Genomic DNA, 13314 nt, shown 5'->3' on the forward strand with positions numbered 1-13314 from the left:
ATTGAGGCAGGTTAATGTGTGTAGGTTTCGTCTAAGTTTCATGGCTTGAAGTTGCATCTGATTGCCTAGAAGCCATTCCACAGTGGTTGAAGCATGACCTTGGATGCACTGTGGACGAAAATTCGTCTACTCCATAAGACTTCTACGTGTTGCCACCCACGTAACCTGCACGAAATGTCAAGACCATGCTTCAACTACAGTGGAACTGCTTCTAAAAGGCCATTTTCAAGATATGGTTGGTATGCCTTGAAATTTTGTAGGCCTACATTGTAAACTGAATACCGTATTTTCTCGAATACCCCGAGCAATTTTTTTTCCTAAATATAAAAGTAAAAATTACGGGTGAGCGGTTTATTCGAAATTAAGTTGACAACATTGTTCGACTTTTTTCCGCATGCCATTATTATCTTCCCGCGTGGGTATTTTAATTCTTAACACTGTTAAATAGTGTTTGGATTAGCAGTAGGCCTAGATGTGTCAGAATCAAGTACGAGCATGACAAGTGTATTAGTTTGTGCGTCATATATTTTCAATGGATTCGTGATGCATGGGCATGCATATCGCTCGCTCCCTCTAGTTGAAAAGAGCTTCAAGAAGTGCAGCATCTCCAATCAGCTGTAAGGAACAGAGGACGATTGTGTATGGAGAAGTGAGAGTGAAGACAAATGCCCAGGTGACAATGTTGATGGTGTGATGGTGATGACGAAAACAGTGCAGAATGAAGAAGTTAATAGTGTCAGACATTTATTATAACAAACCACGTAGTGTTACAAAAATAAAGGTAGTTAATTTACTAATGCGTGCTATTAATGATGCAAGATATTTATTATGTAAATAGCTGACGAAGCACGACATGCATGCAGAGCATGTGCATAGGATGGGTTAGAAATCCGTCCTGTTTCAGGATAAAATTTATTTTATTTTATTGTTAACTGAACTGTATTTGTATTTAATTGTTTTTAATTTTTCATGAATACATTTATTGAAAGTTTCATTTTTGTATTTTTATTTTTCTTTCCCCTTCCCCCCTCAAAAGTGGTGTGCAAGGCTTATTCGAGAAAATACGGTATTAATGTTGACTACTGAGAAATCTACAAATTTTTTTTTCATGCCATAAGACATATGGCAAAAGTGTTGGTATACATTAATAGATATTAGATTAGCTCTTTTGACGTCCATTCTTTAAAAATGTTTCATGAATAGATTGTGGGAAACTAGTAGGTACACTGTTAGAATGTTCGGAATATTTTCCACTGAAGAAGAAATAAGATGACAGGATACATCTGAAAAGAGCTGTGATGCTAATTTCTAATCATTACATCTGAAATCATGCCTGTCATCATGAACACTACTCATATATTCATACGATTTCCAAATAATTAATGACGTATCATAAAAAGAAACTGAAGGATAACTCTTATTAAGGGCTCCCTCCAAAATGATGTTCATCAGCTATGCTCTGCGCTATTTGATGAAGTTGTGACAAATGCAATGACATGAGAACACAAGCACCTTTCAGTTCATTTCCATTCATAAATTCATTTATTCATTCACTTCGATATTTGACATCCGTTCATCTTGTAGAACACACTGTTCTTGCCTTCCCTAATGATGAAGGCAGAATCCAGCTTCCAAACAATGTTTCTCATATACATGATACTTTGTAAAAATTAAAACTTTTATTCTGGTGACTACAGTAAATGTCTCAAATCATATTTAGTTAATTATCAGCAATTCAATTTGTAAGCTTCTGTGAGTAGAACACAGATTCCAAACATACTGCAGGAATTTGTCAATTCCGTAACAATTTTTTATGTTAAAATATAACTTACTATACAGATAGAACTATATCTATTTAATATTTAAGAAATTATGTTACTGAAATTTTCTAGAGATCACATATTACACCCCAGAGAAAGCATATGCAGATATTTACAATATGCATGCAGTTACAAGTGGTCCATATTTACTTGAATGGCTCGTAATTAATTTTTCCACGACAGAGATCCAGATTCAAATTCTGCCAAGTCCACGTGGAATTTATTAAGAATATGTAATGGACTTGAATATGTTGGCAGGGTACTCGTTATATTCTCTTTACCCATCCATAAATTCACCAGTTTTCTGTTATCATCTGACCACACCCCCTAAATAGTTGCAGGCTGAAGTTTACTAGTGATCTTCTCTTAGTGTTTTAGTGAAGTTAAGGTAACTCTATCTTCCTGCCCCTCCCCAATTTGTTTTCTTGAACATTCTTCGTGAAGTTATAATTTTTTTAACGAAATACATGCATCAGCTTTTCCTGACTTGTCTAATGGACTGAATATTTTAAGGGGTTAGAGACCTTTACCTTCACGCCAACTTTTATATACTCACTTTAGTATTGATTCCTTGACCACATTCTATGCCTCCATGTGTTACTGCCACTGTTCCATCTACAGCATATATAGAAACAAGTGCAGAGAAATTTCCAGCATATGCCAGCCCATATTTCATTGGCACTATTGAAATTCCTCTCTTCATCCATCGATTATTCTGTCGAAAAAAGAAAAGATGTACAATTTACTTCAATTTTCCATTAAACCAATTAAACCTCGATTCACCATAGAACAAACTTAGTGTGCTTTGACACTTGGTGTAATCTGATGTAGTTTTGGTATATGTGTGGCAATATGGTAAATTTCCATAGTAACTTAATTGGTGCACTTCAGGAATTACTGCAGAAATTAAATTATTCCACTCCCATTCACACAGTTAAGATTGGCAGTGACATGCTAGTGTCATTCATTATTATAATCCTCTGAGACGAATTCTCTGGCCAGGAATACTTGTTCACGACCTGGTTTTCTAAGAATTTTCGTGTATGGTTCATTTCTGGGTAAAATAAATCTGTAGAAACATGGAATATTTCATTATTTGACGATTTTATTGTTTATATTTTTGATAATTTTAATACATATGGAAAAAAGCAACAAAAATTTTGCAAATGGAAGAAAATTGATTATATATGTTCAAATGTTTTTTCAAGAATTCGAAAACATTAATGGAGTATAAATCATACCTGTGTTTCAACTGCTGCACGAGTGCTATAAGAGAATGAAAAATTCTAATGGCGAATGAAAGAGTTTCATGCACTAAGCCACTTGAGTCCTCGAAAAAGTGCCAATTTATTGTTGTCAACATAAGGAATGTATTTCTCTCAAGAAACTGCATAAGTAAAACTTCATTAACTACAGTGACAACAAATTGGGTGAATTTAATATGGAATGTTAAAATCAAGTGTATTCAGTGATTGCAGCATAAATGGTTACCGGTATATACTATAGGCCTATATAATACCCACTTCTGCTTTATGTGGAGTGACATTTAGATATGCCAAGATAAATAGTATTGCTGTAACACAGAAGTTGAAGAATGTCCGTATTAAGTGGTTTCTGCATAAGAGAATGCATGTGAAAAGAAAACGAAATGTTAGTGGGTTTGCTATATAATATATAACCATCACTGGTACTTTATACAAAGCATATAATACCATACACATATTATGGTTTATATAATCACCAGTGGTGGCTGTGAGAGTTTTGTTTGGTAGGGCTGAACTGGAATTTTTAGTCTATAAAAATTATCAACAAATATCAGAGTGAAATTTATATTATTAATTTTTGACCTGTATTGAAGCTGAAACCATAACTAATTCTGGTTCAATTCTTCTTGGTGCTGCTGCTGCTGTTGAAAATCATTTCTAAACTATGATTAGGTTTAAAGTTACGAAATACTATAACTTAAATACTTAAGAGTTTAAGTAAAAAATAATAATGAAAGTATGCAGTCTGGATGTGTTCTTATTAAGTTTAAGAAATGTCACTGCCTAATTCCCAGCCTCCTTTCTTTGCAATTATAAAATTGACAGATTATTTTATCATTAAAATTAACGACTTTTTCAATCACGACTTTCCAATGTGCGTATATGTATAATTATTTAAGAATTACCTACACTTCTCCCTTCTCCCCAATCATTACAGAAGTTATGTCATAAGTCTGGGCAATAAGTTTGTCATCATTTTCAGTCAAAACTGTATTTATTTTTTCTAAAATATATTCTGATAATCTTTCAGCATTTTGGATTAAAAACACCCAGACTCTTTCATGCACAGTACTGTCAAAATTTTTCACGAAACTAAATGCAGTCAATAACTTTCGAGAGAATTTCTCGATTTTCTCTCATATTTTCATTCTGTTTATTTGGTGCCTGTGAGCATTGCTTATCTACTGTATTATGCATTATTTATTTTTCTTAACATAACTGTCAGTGAAGTTTCATAGTTTATAATGGCAGTGCAAAGTATTTGAACAGTGAAATATTTTTGAAGTGTTAGTGAAATCAGGATAGAACCAGTAAACTGTGTCGTAGTTCCATTGCAGTGAGTGAGTTGTCAGCGAAATGAGTGTAGTGCTGAAAGGTACTTGTGCAGGTATGAACATATACTCGTGGGTTTTAGTTCGAACCTAGGGTTAAGATATAATTTAGATTTACTTTAAATGTTATTTTAAGTGATCGTGTTTCATTTAATTTAGGATGCTCCCTGTTATTATTATTATTATTATTATTATTATTAATTTATTATTAATTGTATTTTTAATAATTGTGTTTATTATTAACTGCCATTATTGAGTGTAATTAGGTACCACTGCCACCGGGTATATACCTATTTGCAGTGTGAATAAATACATGCATACTAAATCAGTCACATTCTTTATACGTTTTGAATCATCATACTGTTTAACTTTCTCGTCTAAATGCTTATTTAAATCATTCACTTTAGCTTTTGTCCAAATTGCATTACCTCCAAATAACCAGTACTGAAAGCAAAATAGGGCATTTTTAAGAACAGACACAAAACCACTTATGTTCTGGAATAAAAAGCAGAATAGAACTCCATAGAATAAGACTGATTTCTGCTCGACGATTTCTGAGAAATAACTAAATCCGAAGTTTCACGGTATACAATTTTAATTTCAATCTTCTCTGCAAGAGCGAACAATGAAAGACAGATATTCTGTAAATATTTAACATTGTTCTGATTCATATTCTTCTTAAAACTGAAGGAGATATAAAATATGTTAATATACTGTAAAATTCTGGACTCTAACAGCAGATGGTTAAAAAAAATTACAAGAATAAAATGATTGGGTTTGTCACAATAGGAAGAACACACTGTGAAATCTGCGAATAACTGGTTTCAGGCTGGTCAGAATACAGCCTGTCTGAAAGATTTCACAAAAGCTCACTCCACACCAACTCAGCCACTCAGATACCATGCGCACTTGTCTAGGAGGGGCACGCCCGTGTATGGTTCCAGATAGCAGTGACATGATCCTTTTTTTATTTTTATTTTAGTAGGTTATTTTACGATGCTTTATCAACATCTTAGGTAATTTAGCATCTGAATGAGATGAATGTGATAATGCCAGTGAAATGAGTCCGGGGTCCAGCACTGAAAGTTACCCAGCATTTGCTCATATTGAGTTGAGGGAAAACCTCAACCAGGTAACTTGTCCCGACTGGGATTCGAGCCCGAGCCACCTGGTTTCATGGCCAGACATGCTAACCGTTACTCCACAAGTGTGGACGACATGATCCTAATTTTTTTTTCCGTTGTGAACAGATTTCCATATTATTCAGGTTTGAAGTTAAAATGGAATATTTTATCATTTCTGTAAGTACGAAATATTCTGTTTAAAACTACTCACATTAAATCAGTTTTCTGTTGCTTAATCCTTTGGTGAATCATCTTGATGAAAATCCCATTTTCTGTATAAATGTTATCATAACTCACTCATGAAACAGTACTAAAGTTTACTAATCACATTAAATTTAATATCTAACACTATACTATAGTACTGTCCTGTGTATCACTGCACATTATTTAATTGGACTAAGAGCCACCCATTAGAAGCATTGAATTCTGGTTTATCTAATTTCTTTGCCAGTTCAAGGGATTGCTATGCAGAATGTAGGGAATCTGCGTGAAAGGGCATGAAGAACCCACTCACAACAGTTCATTTATTTTCACATAACCAGTTACTTTCTGTTTTCTGTTTATGTCACCATTATTGGCTGCAAGCCACTAGGGTACTCATGATATGGTCTTTATTTTTTATAGTGTCATACAACTGAGTTTTCCACAACTGAACTTCAACATGATTCCCCATACACTTTGTTTCTAATTTTCCCTTAACTCAATAACTTTTACTTCATCACTTAATGATAGTGCCACATTTTTACGTGACTTCATTTTTTACCACGAAATCATTACACTTACACTCTGCCCAGCTATGACAGTACACAGGGTGAGTAGCATGGAAAATTTTTGAAGGGACTTGTCTGCCTAGTCAACAGGGTAATAAAATTTATGACCACCAGGCCAACATACTCTCGCACCCTCTAAAATTTTGCAAAGAAAACTTGTTTTTATCTTAGTAACCTACATATTTTGTACAAACAGTAGACAGTTTCTGTTTCCGCATTGGACAGTTCCCGTTTTATTCAGGAATAGCTACACACAGTACATATGAAATTCGCCAGAACCAATCAAGTGTTCTGAAATGGACAGAATTCCGGATTATTCAGATTCTGATTTGAACCGGTTTTATTGTATTATATCAGTGCTGTACGCACTTACATTTACAGTGGGTAGTGTTAGCTCAACACAAATACACAGATATATAATTTCTGTGATATAGGCATAACTTTAAAAATATACATAATTTCCTAACAAATTATTCATGTACGGTATTTAGTTTTCATTTAAAATTTCAGAGAGGGCTGCAGTCCTACAACCCTTATGGGTGGGCTGCCACTATAAAGGACATATTTAGTAAAAGTTATAACAATTTTTCAGCACAATTACATTGAAATACTCAGTAGTGACTCCAATTTGTTAAAAACGCCTAACTTCATCAAAAATGGATCAACAAACAATAAAGTAAAACTAAAGTAAATTTAATTTAAGACCAAATAAGACCAGTAAAATGACATAATTTACTTGTTATAATTATTACTAACACAAACACACACGCAATTACCTCTTTATGTAATTAAAAAAAGGGCAAAGGAAGGTTTTCAAACTGTTATATTCATGTTTTCAATATCACAGTACAATAAACTAGTTAACAAGCAATATTTGTACGAAAATATCCATAAAACGTGTCCGCACTCACCAATCTTGTTAACTGTTTTGCTAAGTCCTGGTTGCAAAAAGTCAGAAACTGTAGCAAACATAGCAGAAGTATTCGGAATCAAAGGCCTTTACATAGAATGTTCTGAGATTGTGCAAAAAAATAAATTTGAATTATTTACAGCAATAAATAAATTTAGTAGCCCTCCCACCAAAAATGTAGATTTTTAGCATATCGTCTATGTGTACTTGCCTATCTATCAGTCAATTTATCTATTAAATTTTATCTCTCCAGTAAAAGGAAATTCTTCAGAGAAAATATGTAAATATGAAATTATTGTATCACTTGTCAAGAATTTGTATTGTAAAACTGCCATTATATAAAAATAATAATCAGTGGCGCTACAGCCCGTGAAGGGCCTAGACCGACCAGCCGGCTGCTGGCCTCATGCCCACATGCAGAAGCAGAGGTGGGCGATCATCCAACCAGAATGAAGGTATCATGTGGTTAGCATGATGATCCCCCCACCCATTATAGCTGGCATTCGCAACTGGATTTCGCTACCTATTGTAGCTCCCCAAGTGCATCACGATGTTGGGTGGGCACTGGTACCATACACTGGTCGGAATTTCATGAGAAAATTTCTTCCCCCATGAGGACTCAAACCAGAATGCATTCCGTTAAAGCGAATCCTAGACAGGATGCCTTAGACCACGACACCATGGCGCGGGACTTATATAAAAATATAGGATACTTTTCAATGGAGAAGAAAATATATGAAGAGTACGGAGGGGGGGGGGAAACAATCAGTCACATTTCTCTTAAGGGCAATGTCATCTTCTAATTTAGTATATTACTGCAACATTTATTGCTGTTCCTAATGAAAAAGTAGGAAAGGATGGCTATCAGTGTTTATAATTCGTCTTTACGAGTTTTTGATAAGAATAACACTAAAGTACGCAGTAATATACTGAATTAGATGATGACATCACCCTTATGAGAACTGTGACTTTGACTGTTTATCCCCTGTACTCTTCATATACTCTATAGATGCTCGAATACTATGAGCTGAAAGTAGTATTGTTTAGTTAATTGTCCGAAGACAGGTTGGAACCTCACAGGTAACACTAATAAGGCATCACTCATGAGACAACTAAGTCAGGAGATAATGCGGTAGGGAGGTCAGTTCCTTTCTTCCTCCATTGCATTTATCGCTTACTAGTAACATTTAATTAATTAGACTTCAGATGTATACAAATGAAGAGTGTGATCCCAAAACTCGCTCAGTACATTTAGCCATTTTTATTATTCATACATATATATGACATTTTTAGACCCCTATAATTATATTTTAAACTTCTTTCCTTCCAAAACAACGCCAATTCTTGTCTAAAAGTTTGTGTTATTGTGCATGTTACATGAAAACTTGCTGAGTTCATAGCCTGGTGGATAAAAAAACTAGCTCAGTCCTTTCATGAGAATGGACTGAACACATTTTGGGATCATACTCTACAAACTGTTCTCCTTCCAACACATATCGTAAAGTGAGATATCGTCACTCCACCTCCAAAATCCACTATATGCATTTAAACAGATTTTTCAGGAGAAAGATAAAAGCATTATCACTTTTAATTCCGTTTATTTTCAAAGCTACTTTTGGCATATTTCAATCAATACATAAGATGATGAAATTATACCAAAAGTAGCTTCGAAAATCAAGAAATTAAGTGATAATGCTTCTCTCTTTCTCCTGCAAAATCTGTTTAAATGCACATAGCAGATTTTGGAGGACAGCGATGATATACTGCCTGATAATAGAAGTACATATCAGCCAGAACCTCAATCAGAGATACTGAAAATATTACAGCCTCAACTCAAATTATCAATGATGTGTGTGTGTCATGGCTCTTAGCTAAAATGGTATTAGTCAGCCGACATGAGCGGATGCATGGACAGAATGTGAATTAGAGGTCACTACAGTTATAGTGTAGTGCACGTGTATCCACTGTGCTTGTGATGGAGTGTAAAGGCAATGTAAATGTTCATAAACAAACTCAGAGTGTTGTTTACAAGGTTTTTAAATTCTATAATCAAGAGAAGAAAGAAGTCTGGAAATACCTGCTACTAACAGCACTGAATGTGCTATTGCTTGTACCAACTACAGTAAAAGAATAAAATAGAAGGGCCAATATGAAGGAAGGGGAATGAGAAAAATTAGACTGCCTCGTAAAAGTAATAAACTGCCTGCAAATAAGATTATAAAGTGCGATCAGTTATGCCTTCCCCTGTGACGCGGGGTTTTTCCCATGAGCGAGTGAGGTACCATTTCTTAGAACACATAAAAGAAATGAACAAGGGAAAATTAAGCCATATATATATATGGACGAAACGTGGATTCACACTCATTATACTGCCTCCAAATGTTGACAGAGTAACAATGTTCCAGGGGTGTACATAAACAGTGCCTTATTATTGTTCATTTTGTTTGGGATATGGGATTTATTCTGGGTGCTTGTCTGATTTACGATCCCACTAAGCACATTTTTCTAGTATATCCCTATGGTATATCATAGGACCAGACACACAGTGACATTTCGCCCTGGCACTAAGAAACCACTTCCATATTATTTAATTAATGTCTTCATTTGCAGTTTTCTAAAGTTCTCTTTCTATTTTTCCATTAGCACAGCATTTCCCTCAGCTTAAAAATGTCCGTTTTTTTCTTTGGAATCTCGTAAACTTCAGTTTTACCGACATACAACATCTATATGATCTGTTTAACAGAAAAATTATCTCCCTCACATGAATCACTTCTTTCTTTCGTCACAGTTAATAGGAAACTTTCATTTTACTGCCCTTCCCTATACTTTTCTTATATACTATATCATATTGCTCTTCCAAAAATTATCATAATCATTTGCTGATATAAAATGCTGTTTCCCAAGTTCCAAAGCCCGTCTTATCGACCTTTCTTTCATAGCTGACCAACATATCTAAGTTCAATTCCACTTTTATATACTACCACAAGAAAATAGCACTAAACACGACCACTAGTGGTCCCCACTGTATGCAGATACTTTGTCCAACTGCTCGTCAGTAGCAAAGTGGATTCCAATATGGAAGCATTGGTTGCAATATCAATAATATGACGACGATGACTAAGAGACTGCCATTTTTAGGTACATTCAAGATTGAGAACTCACAGTGAACATGGTCATTTTGCTAAGCATTTCGAGGAGCCCAAGAGGCACGAAATAAATTTAAGTATTTTCGAATGAGTTTGACAATATTCAATGAATTATTACCGGTATGTGAGGTAGTGAGTGGGAAGCTAAAAATGGCGTGGCAGACGCTAGTGGCTGCTGTGTTTGCATGACCTAATAGTGGTCGAATGGAGTCACAAACAGCAAGACACAGCCACTAACATATCACGTGGCCTATACGAATGCGTGTCTGTGCTGAATCTATTAAAACTCCATACAAAATACAACCACTGATGGTGGTGGTGGTAGCTAGTAGCTCCATTTACGTCCAGTCTTACTCATAGGACATTGCCCTCTCTACACTGCTTCCTATCTACTTAAGCTCCACTCACATGCGTCCACACACGTTCGCTTACTGTTGATGACTGAGTAGGTCTATGTATTGCCATATCATACAATATTGATCAAGAAGTTGATATTATATAAAATAGGAAACTAAAAATGAGTACATCTTTGTTAATCTAATAAAATTCACCTCAAAATGTCACCCAATTAGGCGCATGGGTGACTGGTGTTCCCCAGTTGTTTTCAGATCGTTTTTACAACAATGCACAAAGATTGAACGCAGCTAGTGGACCAATATCATGTTATTAACTTCCAATGAGCAGCTATTGATATTAGCAAATGTGTACACCTAAATGGATACACGTAGCAATAAATTAAAATTCACTGGGTGACAAATGACCCCATTTTAATTATGGTTAATTATTCAGATACTATTTATGAATGTAATGGATTGTATCGGACTTAAGAATATACGACAATAACAGAAAAAATTGAACTGTCATAATGTTTAGACAGTTTCCAATGTTAATGCTTATGGACACGTGTGCAAGAAGTTTGGTGCTTCAGATAGTCTCCTAAGCTGACCATACTGCAATACATACACGTTAGTTAGTAGTACTAATGGCACTCCAGGCTGCAGAACCACACTTGCCTGAGTGCACTAGCAGTGGAATTAACATTTACTGTTATGATATTTTTCATGTTCTTTAGTACCGGTACAAAGTATCTAAAGTGCTGGCAACACTATGATATACTACAAAAAATTTAATTTGTTTTGCAATAAAACACTGTTTCCCTTGTACCAATCAGATCGTTTTCTGCACGACATAAATTTTTATTCTGCACTACTGGATTATTTTTTTTTAATTCTCTGTTGAAAATTAATATACTGTGGCATATCTGAGAAATATTCACATACTTCAAGATTGTAATAACTGAAGAAAAATCATTAGGTTAAAAAGGCACTAATGTGATTTGTTTAAAGAATTATCACATTAATATTCAATTAATTTAAATGGTTTGACTGGAAAGACGACAGTCTAATTACCAATAATTCGTCTAACATATACAATCGTGAAATAACGATTCTTTTATATGGTGACTAAAATGGAGAAGAAAATCTTAATTTGTGCGCTTTATTTTTGTTAGAGAACATTTTGTAATTCCAAGAAAGAGGAAGAAATTGCAAGTGTAATGCTAACTTTCAATAAGTTGCAAACTTTAAATGAATACAATTACTTTAGAGTTAAGTTATAAATGACTTTCAGTGCATTAGTGTATTGAGGGTTAAGTGTCTGTATTAGGCTATATTAAGGTAAAAGTAAAATTATTAACTGGTAAAATATGTTCAGAAACAATGCTTAAAAAAAAAGTAGAATTTTTAATGTTATTACTGGCAATTATGTTAACATTAACACAGATATCTTAGGTAAACAATTTGAGCGAGTTTCTGAGACCAAAAAAGATGTGCAAAACATAAGTAATACCGGTACCGTACCTTCTAAACATTGCAACAGTTTTAAGAGATTCTGTATGATAATTAGACAATAAAACTTGCCTTGTTGAATTCATCAATACTTTGTTTCCTTGCATCAAAATCTGAAGATTTTTTGAGATCTTGTATCATCTCGTGTATGGCTTTATCTTCTGCTGGAATATTGATAAGCCTAACATCCATTGGCTCCTTCTTGACAACTTTGGCTATATGCTCCATAATATGCTCAATCATGCCAATTCCTTCAGTCGAACCTGGAAAAAAGAACTTGTCAATGAAAATGCCTATGGTTTCTACCCAATGGTTCAAGTTAAAGTAGCGTCTTCAACAAACTAAATTTTCAGCAGACAAAATGATTGTCAAGGGTAGGTTTTCTGAAGTATACTTGCATGTCTTTTTCAGATATTGTAACAATTGTCTATGTGCTATCACTTAATTGCTTCAATTCAATGCAGAGACGTCTAGTGCAGATATCATGAATAATCAAAATAGCTTTCAATAGTCTTTCATCTTTACAGGTAGGCTACTTGTTTCTAATATGTAACATTTCTTAGTTTTGGAAATGTCCATAATTTGTGTTTTCTCTGATGTTGCTCTTATGATATCATCCTGGCTGTAAACTCATACATTGAGTTAGATTCTCGAAATTCTTCTATTGGAGCATTCATTTCAAACAACTTAGCTTTGTTTTGTTTTCGTATGTTCACTGAACCTGAACTATGTAGTAGGTTCGGGTGACGCCGGTCTATACTCTACACATACCTACACTGTTGCGGATTGCTTGAAGGCTTTAGGAAATCAAACGCAAGATTCTAATAATATGTTATGAAATGAAGAGACAGTTGGATGAAATGGGGAGTGAATGCAGAATTAAATTTGTAATGTTAATGGAGATGGAAGAAAATCGGAAAACCCCTCACTCTCCAATCTTATCCACCACAAGCATCTCTTTTGTCACATTCGGGAATCTTTGCCAAATGTTAAGTCAGAGTGATATTTTGACTGTAGTCATTTAACAATTTACTTTTCATAAAAAAAAAAGTTGCAGCAGTTTTCTTTTAGCAATGAAGTTACGAAACTTTGACCTTTTAC

General features: G+C 34.5%; 1 protein-coding gene across 5 annotated transcripts in view; it reads right to left on the reverse strand.

Moving 5' to 3' along the window:
• The window catches only part of LOC138707859 (uncharacterized), a 234955-nt gene that overhangs the window by 50081 nt on the left and 171560 nt on the right, over window positions 1-13314 (reverse strand). For all 5 annotated transcript variants that reach the window (XM_069837844.1, XM_069837848.1, XM_069837845.1 and 2 more), the window contains exons 19-20: window positions 12286-12476; window positions 2377-2535 (exon numbers count right to left, since the gene is read on the reverse strand). In XM_069837844.1, coding sequence (XP_069693945.1) covers window positions 2377-2535; window positions 12286-12476 — 350 coding nt within the window. The remainder of the gene's footprint in view (window positions 1-2376; window positions 2536-12285; window positions 12477-13314) is intronic.

The sequence above is a fragment of the Periplaneta americana genome, chromosome 10 (assembly GCF_040183065.1).
Source record: "Periplaneta americana isolate PAMFEO1 chromosome 10, P.americana_PAMFEO1_priV1, whole genome shotgun sequence".
Classification (NCBI taxonomy): domain Eukaryota; kingdom Metazoa; phylum Arthropoda; class Insecta; order Blattodea; family Blattidae; genus Periplaneta; species Periplaneta americana.